The 12861-nt window shown below is 39.7% G+C and overlaps 1 protein-coding gene across 3 annotated transcripts in view; it reads left to right on the forward strand.

The window, feature by feature from the left end:
• The window catches only part of LOC141273823 (gastrula zinc finger protein XlCGF66.1-like), a 47350-nt gene extending 34729 nt beyond the window's left edge, over positions 1-12621 (forward strand). For all 3 annotated transcript variants that reach the window (XM_073686204.1, XM_073686205.1, XM_073686206.1), the window contains exon 5: positions 416-12621. In XM_073686204.1, coding sequence (XP_073542305.1) covers positions 416-1365 — 950 coding nt within the window. In that variant the 3' untranslated portion in view covers positions 1366-12621. The remainder of the gene's footprint in view (positions 1-415) is intronic.
• Positions 12622-12861: the final 240 nt, after the last annotated feature.

The raw sequence follows: 12861 nt of genomic DNA on the forward strand, positions 1-12861 counted from the left end.
TTCCCTTTATTTTTTTGAGCAGTGTATATGGTAATCCAGCTGTTAAAAACACAGATCACTTATCCACTTGATAGGTGATAATGATTAGACCGTTTCAGGACAAACATCTAGAAAATGGAACCACTGCCCACCTTTAGCCTTTTCAAGCCACACAATCTAGACAAGGAGGATTTTGAAAGGGGAGTTAGTTGAGCAATCATGCTGCTACTCTCTTGACTCTCTGAAAGTGATTAGGAAATTCCGGACACAGCGCTCAGATGGGAAAATGTGATTATTCTTTCCTCTTTAGATTACGAATGGCCAGTTAGGGGAAATAGTCTAGACTTTAGATGAATAAGCTATAAAAAGCACTGTTTTTAACAACATGCTACATAAACACACCTGACTTGTATTCATCATTGGCCTTTTTTTATAGGTATATCCAAAGCCGAAATTAAGGAAAAAATGATATTACCGAGAAGCACAAACCTCACAGTGACAGATATTGGTGAATATCCATCTAAGCCAAAAAAATGTTTGGATGTTGGAAAAAATCTAACAAACAATGCCATTTATCTACAATATCCAACTGTTAACATTAAGGAGGAATCTGCTTCAGGTGAAGATGGAATTGACACCGACACTTATGTAAACAATATACAGCTTTATCCATTGATCCATATTAAGGAAGAATCAGTCTCTTGTGAAGAAGACAATATCACTGATACTGACACCTACACAGAGCAAACTCATTATTCCTCTACTGACCAAGCAGCCGACATTATAGACATCACAACTGAATATCAAAATTATTACACTAGCAATGTTGACATCCATAAGAATGACCCTGTTCAAGAAGAAGCACCTTCTATTATTTGTTCTGAATGTGGAGAATGTTTTTCTTCTGACTCCATGCTTGTTCTTCATCAAAGAGTTCATGGAGGGAGAAATCTTCATTCTTGTCCAGAATGTGGGATGTGTTTTAGCAACAGCACATATTTTAGTAGTCATCTAAAAACTCATACTATAGAGAAACCGTTTGCGTGTTCGGAATGTGGGAAATGCTTTGCCAACAATGAAGATTGTTTGAAGCATGAAAACGCTCACACGGTCAGGAGGCCTTATATCTGCAATGTATGTGGAAAGTATTTCTCAAACAACTCAAACCGTGTTAGACACCAGAAAATACATACAGATGAAAAGCCATTTTCTTGCAATGAGTGTGGAAAGAGTTTTAGACGAAAGACTCATCTCACCATACATAGTAGAGTTCACACAGGAGAGAAGCCATTTAATTGCCCGGAATGTGGGAAGTGTTTTAGCTGTAGCGCTCACCTTACTGCACATCGCCGTATTCATAGAAGAGAAGCTGTTTTCTTAGTATGAAACTGAGGTTTTTTTTTTTCAATTTTAGAGTTGGCAACAAAACCTAAGAAACTTGCAAAGTAGGTGTATCCATCATGATTCCTCAAATTTAAGGGCTGTAGAATCTCCAAGCTGATGGCCGTTGTAACAAGCGGTTTAGCTGTTAACAACCAATAGCGTACACATAAAATAGTTGTAAATCTGTTACATGAATTATGGTTTTGAATATTTTGAGTTACAAATCCTAGATTTACCGTTAACTTTACTCTTATCATGCAGATTGAGTAAATGTAGCTTTTGCAAGATATTACCAAAACTTGTGCTCAGGATTGCAGCTCACATTGAGCAGGGGCAGCACAATATAAAGCCTCCATCCTATGTAGATGGTGAAATATACGGAGTTGAATAAAACATGAAGCAAGTTACTTTGTGCAATAACACATATGGACCTGTTCATCAGCTTTGAAAAGTTGCAAGATTTTTGTGCAACTCGGAGTTGCGCAAAAACTTTGCAACTTTTGGTTTCTCCCAGTTCCACCAAAATTGGCAGAGCTATGGTGCAACGGGGGCAAAGTGGGGGCATGATGCCTCAGTTCGTCTAATTAATGACAAGCTGTGACATTCTAGGGACTGGAGTAAGATTTCTGGTGTGGCGCACAAAGGCACACACCACTCGTCAGACATTCTTGTTTTCTGAAGCGCTATGTGCCTCTTAATGAATCAGTAGCGCACGCCCCCTCATCAAGAAACGTGTGAAAATCATAGGTCTTGAGGAATTGGGGCTATGCAATCATGAGAAAAGCCAAGTACACCCACTTTTACTTTTATGGTATTATGTATCAGAACTTTATAAAATAATCAAAAATGTAGAAGTTTGTAAAGTTAAGTATTTACAGCATTAAATATTTAACAAAAAATTGTCTAAAATGTAGAAACAGTGTGTAAAAAGCTAAGTACACGATTATTGCTTCCATAGAAATGGAGAGGGTAAGTAGCGGCCAGGTACTGCTAATCTAATGCCCCTGATTAATTATTCATCAATAATCTTTGTGGTCAGGAGCATTCAGGCATGTATTAATACAATGCAAAGGAGGAAAGGCATCAGCAATAATCTAATGGAAGCAATTGTTGTCACTCCTCAGTCTGGGAAGGGTAATAAAAGGCCATTTCCAAACAAATTAGAGTCCATCATTCTACAGTGAAAAGGATTGTTCACAAATGGAAAACATTTAAGTCAGTTGACAGTTTTCCAAGGAGTGAATTTTACTTTTGAGGCTCAGAGAAATGGCAAAAATTCAAGAGCTCCAACTCTGACTCTAAAGGCCTCAGCATGATAAATGTATAAGTTCTTGACAATACAATTAGAAAAAAATGAACAAGTATGACTTGTTTCGAAGGATTGCCAGGAGAAAGCCTCTTCTTTCTAAAAAGAACATGGCAGCACAGCTAAAGTATGCAAGTTGCATCTGAAATCATGTGTCCTTTGGATAGGTGAGCCCAAAGTGGAAATATGATATTATCAAGCATAGTATTGGAGTGCTGATGATTTGGGCTTGTATTGCAGCCACGGGACCTGGGATAAATCCAGGTGTAGCAATGGCCCAGTCAAAGTCCAGACCTCAACCCAATTGAAATTCTGTGGCGGGACATTAAGAAAGCAGTGCATAAACAATCCTTAGTGAACTTCATGGGAAACTATCAACAGAAAACGACCTAGTGATTAAAGACCTGTACCTGCTTAAAAATATTGATTTCAATATCTTGTATAAATCCCTGAGCTCCTGATTCTGCTACTTTTTCCATTTTGCTCTATATCACTCTATTGCAGAGATATTCACGTTTGTTGATTTAGGGAGCGCACTATATGAAATCTCTGCTTGTAGTGTAACTGGCTTTTTCTGCAGAGTCTTCTCTTGGAGGCGCACACCTTCACCCCTCCAATCACAGTTCGGCAGCGTCCGAGTCTGCTTGACTGATAGATCCGCTGCCATGCTGTGATTGAAAGTGTCTGGGAGGGAAGGGTGAAAGCACATGCCCCAGAGAAAACTCTGAAGAAACACCCAGGTGCACTACAAGCAGAGATTTCACATATTGCACTTCCAAAGCAATGAATGTGAATATCTCTGCAATGGAGCGACACAGTGAAAAACAGAAAAAGCAGGAGCTCAGGGATCTTTACAAAGTTTTTAACTCGATTGTTTTGAGCAAGTTACAGGTCTTCTTTAAATCAGGTTTTTGTGTTTTATATGTATTAAAACAATTGCCAATGTTTTTTTCCAATATGATCTTTAAAAAAACAAACCAAATGAGTAATCTTGCAATTTTTTATACTGGCTACGAGGGCTATTTAGACTCCTACTACATTTCAATTCAAGGACAGTTTTCAGAAGGTTCCTTATTAGCACTGACAGGATTGCAGTTAATAGTTCTACAAGGTATTGATTCATGGGTGTACTAATTTACAGAAACCATTTTTGCATTTTGGCCTGGAAGTATGTCAGCCCAAATCTTTGAACTAACACATAGTCTTGTAGCAGATGGAGCAACAATAAATATCATTTAGTTTTCAAGTCTATGCCTCTGTTGCCCCCAAAATAGAACTTCATTGTAATGTGCAAGTGAGGGTGGTAAGTTCACTTTTGCATTGTTCCACTCCTTGACTGACAGCATTGGCTTGCCCAGAGCCAGCGCAGCCTGAAGATAAACTTCTGTTATGTGCGCACACATCACTCTATGCCGCTGTTCTTCCTCGCTGCACAATCTGCGGGAGTGAATACACTGCTCTTTCTGATGACCTTGTTTGGGTTTAGCTGTGTAGCCGGTGATGGCACAGAGGGGAGAGTGATGGGTGTGTTCGCTCCTGCACTGCAAAGATCTCACCGGAGGAGACAGTGATGTGTGTGCACATAAGGCTAGGGCTACACTGCATCATATGTCACGCAATAGCAATTGTCAGACTAGTCGTGCCACCAAGATCAACTGTGCGATTTGTCTGCATCTTGCTGTTACTTGACTATTTTAGAGCTGTGATTTTGCTGTAAAAAAAAAAATGGCTATATTGCAGATAAGTTGAATACAAGTCGCATGTGACTTAAATTGAAGCCTTTTGGCAAATGAGTCGCGTGTGACTTGCGACAGAGAATCCAACACATATGAAAACATTTGTGATTCTCGCAGCTGCAGGTCACAGTGTGACACCATAGGAAACCATTGCAAAGTCACAATGCGACATGTCACTGTGAAGAAATAACCTACTGCAGGTATATTATCAGGCAGTCAACATAGAAGTGGAGTTAATCTAAATAAGCGGATGGAATGGGGCACTGGTGAGGCCTCACCAAGGGTGCACTGAATACCTTCATTTTCACATTACAATAAAGGGTTTTGTTTAGGGGGGGGTTGGTGCAACAGAGAAATGGATTTGGAAAGTATCTGATTTTTATTGTTACTCAATCTCCTGCAAGGCTATGTGGTTCGTTTGAAAAGTAAATTTGGGCTGATAGACTCCTTTTAAATAGGGTGTAATTTGTCATGTGCAACCCCCTTTTAAAGGGAATCTGCCATCAGGTTCTTTGCTACCTCCACCTAAGCGCAGCATGATGTAGGGGCAGAGATCTTGATTTCAGAACTTTAACACTTTGCTTCTTGCTGCAGTTTTGATCAAAAACTTTTTCTGTTGCATATTCAGCAGTTCTCTGAATGCTGAGTTTATATATATATATACCCCCTCCCCCACCACTGATTGTCAGCTTTCTGTGTACACTGTGCATAAACAGAAAACTGCTAATTGGTGGTGGGGACAGGGTTGGACTACATGGCAGCAGGCCAAGTAGTCCTGTAGTGATAATCTTCTGCTGATAAAACTGATTTTATTAAAAAAAACTACAGCAAGCAGCCTAGCAAGTGATTCATCTGCCACTACATCATATTGTTCTTAGATTAGGTGGCAAAAACCTGGTGAAAGTTTCCCTTTAAAAAAAAGCAGTAGTAGTTGGCTTTATGAACAAGCCCTATCTTTATACTGTCTCTTTTCCTAGGACAGATGGGAGTAATTTTTCAGTCTCACATTACGGTTGCAGCATTAACATAAGTTTGTACCCAGGGGGGGAATTTCCCAGTAGAACAAAGGTTCTGGCAAGTTGAAATCCAAAATGCCCTATCCTTCTTTTTTGCACATATGCATGCTTCTGAATTTTCCAGACCAGGAGTTTCCGTATACAGCATTTTTATTGTAAGTGATCCCTGTGACATTGTGGGTTTGGCTAACTTGTATGTAATGTGTATGGCCAACTTCAGATAATTTCTCATTGGTTCTCTTGCTAGATGTTAAACCTTATGCATAATACATTGTGGAGCAAGAAAATCAGTACAGATGATATGTATAACATTGGATTTCTCATTTCTACCTCTTTGCACCATTATTAGGGTATGTTCACACCAGGCATTTTTTCAGCGTTTTTTTTATGCAAATTGTCAGCTGCGTTTTACAGTACCAGCAAAGTCTGAGATTTCAGACGTCTCATGCGCACACCTTGGTTTTTGTGTCATCAGTATTTTGTGCTTTGCATGTTTTTTTGCACAACAGAGCATGTCACTTCTTCTTTCCACATTTTTCAAATAGGGCGTCCTGTTTAATTGAAACCTCATCAACTTTTTTAACAGTTTCTCCCATCTTAATGTTAATGTTATCCATGGATTGTTGTAGTGTCCATTTTCTTGCTTAGATTAAGTTCCATTTGGTTAGCAGAGGCTATAAATAATTCTCTAATAAAGTTCTCATGTATTGTCAAGTTAGCGGTTGATGTGTCCAAAATAGTAACTGATGAGTTATTATTGCTATTTGTGCCATAGGAGGTAAGAGGAGAACCTTTATATAGTCTGGGACGATTTTTTACTGGGGTTACGTTTGGTAATAATCATCCGATTCTTCATCCGGATCGGAGTCGCAGTCCAATTTATCAACCATTACGTTTCTGTCATTCCCCACTCCTTTTCTTTTCCTCTCTTGTTGGTATCATGCACCTATTAAAAGGGTGCACCTCTATGTCCTCTAATACATCACAGTTATCTTGTTAGTCCCGAAAAGATTCAGACCTAAGTGATCTGAGGGAAGTGGAGCGTCATAAAGTAGAATTAGAGGGAGCTTCCATATTCCTACCTTGTGGTATAGATTTATTCCCCCCATTGTTCCAAGTCATTTCTAACCTTGGTCATAATGCTTGACTTTGTAGGTTTATTTAAATTAGCTACATCTGCATCTTGTGGAAGGATCATAGATTTGGTTGTTAAAGCCCTTTCCTTGTGTCTGACAACTACTGTAGAGTAATTTATGTCATCAGCACGTTTTTGGATATCATCTTTATTACCTTTACTAGCCAGTAAGGTAACATTTCCCATATTAGTCAATGAGCTATTCAGTAAAAATGCAGGTGAAGAAGTATTGCATGCATCTATTACAGTTCCGATGCTTAAGGAAGGTCCTGACCTCTTAAGGAGATGCATGGACTCTTCCTTATGATTGTCCTCTAAAGTTTCTAAACTGTGCGTTGTGATCAGTAAGCTGCTTGTTGGTGGCATAGAAGAAGGCTGAGAGCTGGGTAAGACTGAGCTCTCTCCCGCACTTACATGGAGCCCTGACTTTGTGAGAGTGCAGGGACTCTCCACTTTGATTGGCAGCTGAAGCCTCAAGGCGCCACGAAGTACGTTCTGAGTCTATCACCCTGCGCTGAGGCAAAGGAAGTTTGCTTACCGTGCGAGGGTTGTCCAGATCTCTTGGTGTTGTAGAGGGCGATATCTGAAGGGTTAAGTCCCTCTTCTTTGGAGATGTCATGGCACACCTTAGGTCAACGCTGAGAGGGACCGTGGAAAGCAGAGGATCTTTGGATAACACTGGAACTGAAGGTTTCTGCGGCGGAGCAGGGATCTTGCTTTGGCTTGTGTCTTTCTTGCTGGTGTCTTCTTGCTTAGTCCGACATGGAGAAGACTTATTCTGTTGTAAAGGATGTTTTTTCTTCAAGGAAGATGTGGCACACTCTGGATCTGTGCTGTAGAGCTCCTTTGAAAGTAAGGATCCTTCTTTGGATAATGGTATAACCTCTGTAACCGATGGAACGCCGGAGCAGGTATCTTCTCCTTTGATCCGGCTTGAAGGGGACTTCTTGTGTTCTAAAGGATCTTTTTCACATACTGGATCTGAACCACAAGGGATTGTAAAGGTAAGAGAAACCATTACCCGGGATTTAGTCTTCAGCTGCAAATCTGTCAGAGCACTATGACTCAGCTCTTTTTCCAGGCACTGAGATCTGAAAGGATGTCCTTTTCTTTTCTTTCCCTGAAAAAGAAATTGCAATCCAAAAGGGTCCAAAATGTTCCCAAGGGATCCAGACAGGCTTCTATCTACAAATGGGGTAGATGGGTCCTCTTGGAAGGCTTTGAAGTCGCTTTTCAGGTGGATCTTTGCAGGAGCTCAGGCAGACATGTCCATGTTGGCTGAGCTGCAGGCCACACCCCCCTTCTTTCCACATTTTCACCCTTTGAAAGCAATGGGTGGTGAAAAAAATGCCTAGTGTGAACATGGCTATCTGGTTTTGCTGCGTTTTTATTTTTAAAAAAGTCCATCAGTATGGGAAACTCATTTATTTTTATGATTTTTCCAAGTTTACAATCTTGTCTTGGTCACCTGAGATGGCAGTTTGGATTAGGACCTTTTAATTAAATTATTGTTGTGTACATTGGCTGAGCTAGGTGTGAGAGAGAACAATAATTTCTTGTGAAATTGAACAACCCCTGAGCAACTCAATGGCAGACCATAGTGTGAAAATAAATAGTGTCCTACAAACTCAATGCACTGCCAGTGTCTTAGGTAAACTATTCCTGAACAATTCACCTCCCCTCACTCTTATCTTTGTAATTCTGGTTAATATGGTTTCACATATGTCTTGCATTGGTGACCTGTGTTCATGCTTCTGTGGAGGAAACAAAGTTGAACTTTGGGACCCTGAAAAATGCACCAAAAAATGCACCAAAAAACGCACCAGCGTCTTTCCTGCCAAGAGATTAGGTTTTGCTGCAGAAAAGAATGCTGAAAAAGCGCTGCCTAGTGTGAACATACCCTTAGAGTTCTCTTTTTTACTTTTGCTCCATTTTTTATGTTTACATTTTACTTTACTATATGTTCATGACTTTAGTTCAGGGGTTCTCATGCTTTTCTACCAAATCATTACCTAATCCTTACACCTAGACTTCACTTTACAAACCCATTCCACCTAGGTCTCATCATCAGTTTTGGTAATGCAAGCCAAAATTAAAAATATTTTTAAAATTTACTTTCCTACCAGTCTTTGCATAAATGTTGAATAACTGCTAAATATTAAAAATAGCCGTAAATGCTGTAATTGCTTTATGTCGATAAACCATATTTTGCTGCAGACTGAGAGACAATTGTGCAACATATAGACATATCTGTGATGTACTTGCTTCTCCCCATACACTAGGGGTTGACTCACAGGTGAAGCCAAGCTCCCTGTTTGAAAAGCACTGTTCCAGTTTATCTAGGAGGTCTTGTCTAAGGAATAGGAAGAAACGGCCTTAGGCTGAATTTGCCCTCTGCTGCCCCATCCCATTGTTTATCACGTGAGCGTTTGCACATGAAAAAAATACTAAACCGTGTTTGCAGCTGTGGTCTTCTTCACTTTCAACTGCTGCAGGACCTGTGAACAGTTGAACATACAAGTGTCAGACCCAAAAAAACAATCTGATATTGATGACCTATTTAAGGGTTAAGGATATACCAATACCTAAGTACTAAAGTGAACCTGACAGCTGAAACATTCTGCCCGATCCACGGTCAGCATGTATCAGGCCCTGGCTGTATGATCTCAGCCAGGTATGTTTGGCTCTGAAACGCTTCTGTGTTTAAGTGAGGATAATACTTTAAAAGCCACCTGCTGCACTGGATTCCGAGGTCTCTGCCTTCGTGCACGTGACCTGTCACTCCACGGAAGCAGGTGGGAAGAAGCCATTGGGAACCCCTCTGTCCAACTAGTCTCCTGTGCGGCTCAGTCCCCAGTGGCTTTTAAAGTATAGGTGCATCTCATTAAATTAGAATATCATCAAAAAGTTAATTTATTTAAGTTCTTCAATACAAAAAGTGAAACTCATATATTACAAACAGTGGTCTATTTCAAGTGTTTGTTTCTGTTAATGTTGATGATTATGGCTTGCTTCCCTCTGCCTCCTAAACCTAAGAATTGGTTGGGCCACCCTTAGCAGCAACAACTGCAATCAAGCGTTTGCAATAACTGGTTGAGTCTTTTAAAACTCTCTGGAGGAATTTTAGCCCTCTCATCTTTGCAAAATTGTTGGAATTCAGCCACTTAATTTTGTTTTTCTTAAGCCATTCAGAGATGGACTTGCTGGTGTGTTTTGTTCATTGTCCTGCTGCATAACCCAAGTGCGCGTCAGCTTGAGATCACAAACAGATGGCCGGACATTCTCCTTCAGGATTTTTTGGTAGACATCAGAATTCATGGTTCCATTTACCACAGCAAGTCTTCCAAGTTCTGAAGCAGCAAAACAGCACCAGACCATCATACCACGACCACCATATTTTACTGTTTGTATGATGTTTCTTTTCAGAAATGCTGTGTTACTTCTACATCAGATGTAATGGGGGATACTCCTTGCTAAAAATTAAACTTTTGCCTCGGCAGTCCACAGAGTATTCTCTCAAAAGTCTTGGCGATCATCAAGATGTTTTCTGGCAAAACTGAGACGAGCCTTTATGTTCTTTTTGTTCAGCAGTGTTTTTTGTCTTGGAACTCTGCGATGCATGCCATTTTTGCCCAGTCTTTTTCTTATGGTTTAGTCATGAACACTGATGTTAACTGAGGCAAGTGAGACCTGCAGTTCTTTGTATGTTGTTGTGAGGTCTTTTGTTACCTCTTGGATGAATCATCGCTGCGCTCTTGGGGTAATTTTGGTCGGTTGGCCATTTCTGGGAAGGTTCACCACTGTTCCATGTTTTCGCCATTTGTGGATAATGGTTCTCACTATGGTTCGCTGGAGTCCCAAAGCTTTAGAAATTACATTAGAACCTTTTCCAGACAGCTAGATCTCAATTTCTTTGTTTCTCATTTGTTCCTGAATTTCTTTGGATCACATCATGATGTCTAGCTTTTGAAGATCTTTTGGTCTACTTCACTTTGTCAGGCAGGTCCTATTTAAGTGATTTCTTGATTGAGTGATTGAGAACAGGTGTGGCAGTAATGAGGCATGTGTGTGGCTAGGGAAATTGAACTCCGCTTCCCAAAAATGTGATGAACCACAGTTAATTTGTGTTTTTAAGGGGGGCGGCAATCTTTTTTCACACAGGGCCCTGTAGGTTTGGATTTCTTTTCCCCTTAATAATAAAGAACTTCATTTAAAAACTGCATTTTGTTTACTTGTGTTATCTTTGTCTAATATTTAAATTTGTTTTGTGATTTGAAACATTTAAGTGTGACAAACATGCAAAAGAATAAAAAAAATATAAAATCTTATTTTTTCCATAAATTTTACACCTGTATAATCTATTACAGACCTCATCAAATTCCCTATCAGGACATATTTGGAGTGTGGGAGGAGTCCTTTGCTAAAGGTGTCCATGGTGTTACACAGTGCTAGTAACTGAGCTATCATGCAGGCCATGATAAAGCTCTGTGTGTTTATTTTTCACATGCAAAAAATCTGGACGTCTGACTGAGGCCTTACTGTGCAGCTTGGGTGACCACTTTTTTTCTATGATTCTGTCATTGTATTCATGAACTAGAAGTATTTAAAAGTTTTTTTTGTTTTCAGGAAAGTTATCTCCCCTGGCAAAGTTTGTTGTGAAAACAAACAATCTGCGCTTTACTCTCTGCAGCCAATGGGTGAGCTCGGCAGAGGGTGTTCTTTTATTTACACATATTACATTCTTCTGCTCTTTACACTTGCACTACTATACAGTGGGGAAAAATAAGTATTTGATACACTGCTGATTTTGCAAGTTTTCTTACCTACAAAGAATGAAGAGGTACACTTCAATTGTGAGAGACGGAATCTAAAAAAAAAAAAATCCAGAAAACCACATTGTATGATTTTTACGTAATTAATTTGCATTTTATTGCATGAAATACATTTTTGATACTATAGAAAAACAGAACTTAATATTTGGTACAGAAACCTGTAGTTCTTGACCAGGTTTGCACACACTGCAAGCAGGGATTTTGGCCCCCTCCTCCATACAGATCTTCTCCAGATTTTTCACGTTTTGTGGCGGTCACTGAGCAACATCAACATTGAGTTTCAGCTCCCTCTAAAGATTTTCTATTGGGTTCAGGGCTGGAGACTGGCTAGCCACTCCAGGACCTTAAAATGCTTCTTACTTAGTTACCCTGTCTGTGTCTTTCGGGTCATTGTCATGCTGGAAGACCCACTACTAACAGTAATGTTTGAGACACTGGTTCCAGCTCTCTTCGGTCATTGACCAGGTCCTCCCGTGTAGTTCTGGGCTGATTACTGAACTGAACCTACGAGGCGTGATTTTGCATGGAACCCCAGACCGAGGAAGATTGACAGTCATGTTATGTTTCTTCCATTTTCTAATAATTGCATCAACAGTTGTTGCCTTCTCAACAAGCTGCTGGACTATTGCCCTGTCGCCCATCCCTGCCGTGTGCAGGCAACAATTTTGTCCCTGTTGACTTTGGACAACTCTTTGGTCTTGGCCATGGTGGAGAGGTTGAAATTTGTGTGTGAACAGGTGTCTTTTATACAGGTAATGAGTTCAAACAGGTGCAATTAATACACGTAATGAGCGCAGAGTAGGAGGACTTCTTAAAGAAAAACCAACAGGTCTATGAGAGCCATTATTCTTGCTGTTTGTTAGGTGATCAAATATTTATTTCATGCAATAAAATGAAATTTAATTATTCAAAATCATACAATGTGATTTTCTGGTTTTTATTTTTATGTCTCTCACAGTTGAAGTGTACTGATGATAAAAATTACAGACCTCTCCTTTCTTTGTAGGCTGAAAAGCTTGGAAAATCGTCAGTGTATCAAATACTAAGTTTCCCCACTGTACATGCACAAATATAAATCTATACACCCTAACCTATATATTGTGAGCTTGCCAGCAGGGTCCTCACTCGTCTTGGAATGTGTTAAACTATGTGTTTTTCTGCAATGTCTTTATTGTCTGTACATGTCCCCTCTGTATTGTAATAATATAATTTTATAATAAGTATAAGTGCTGCAGAGTATGTTGGTGCTATAGAAATAAAAAATATTATCATTCCATGTTAGACCTGTGTTAAATATTAATTATGGATATTCATTTTTTTATTCTCAATTCTGAAGTACACAGATTGCACATGGTAGGTTTTGCTGACAAGACATTCGGGCTATTCTTATACATTTAGCTCAGTGTTGTAAGTTAGTGCCATATATGAGGAACATGTGCTATGAGTTGCCTATATAACCCAGGTAAGTCACAGG

This window comes from Phyllobates terribilis, unplaced genomic scaffold (genome assembly GCF_046119375.1).
Source record: "Phyllobates terribilis strain yellow unplaced genomic scaffold, ASM4611937v1 Scaffold_5__5_contigs__length_657084704, whole genome shotgun sequence".
NCBI classification, from domain to species: domain Eukaryota; kingdom Metazoa; phylum Chordata; class Amphibia; order Anura; family Dendrobatidae; genus Phyllobates; species Phyllobates terribilis.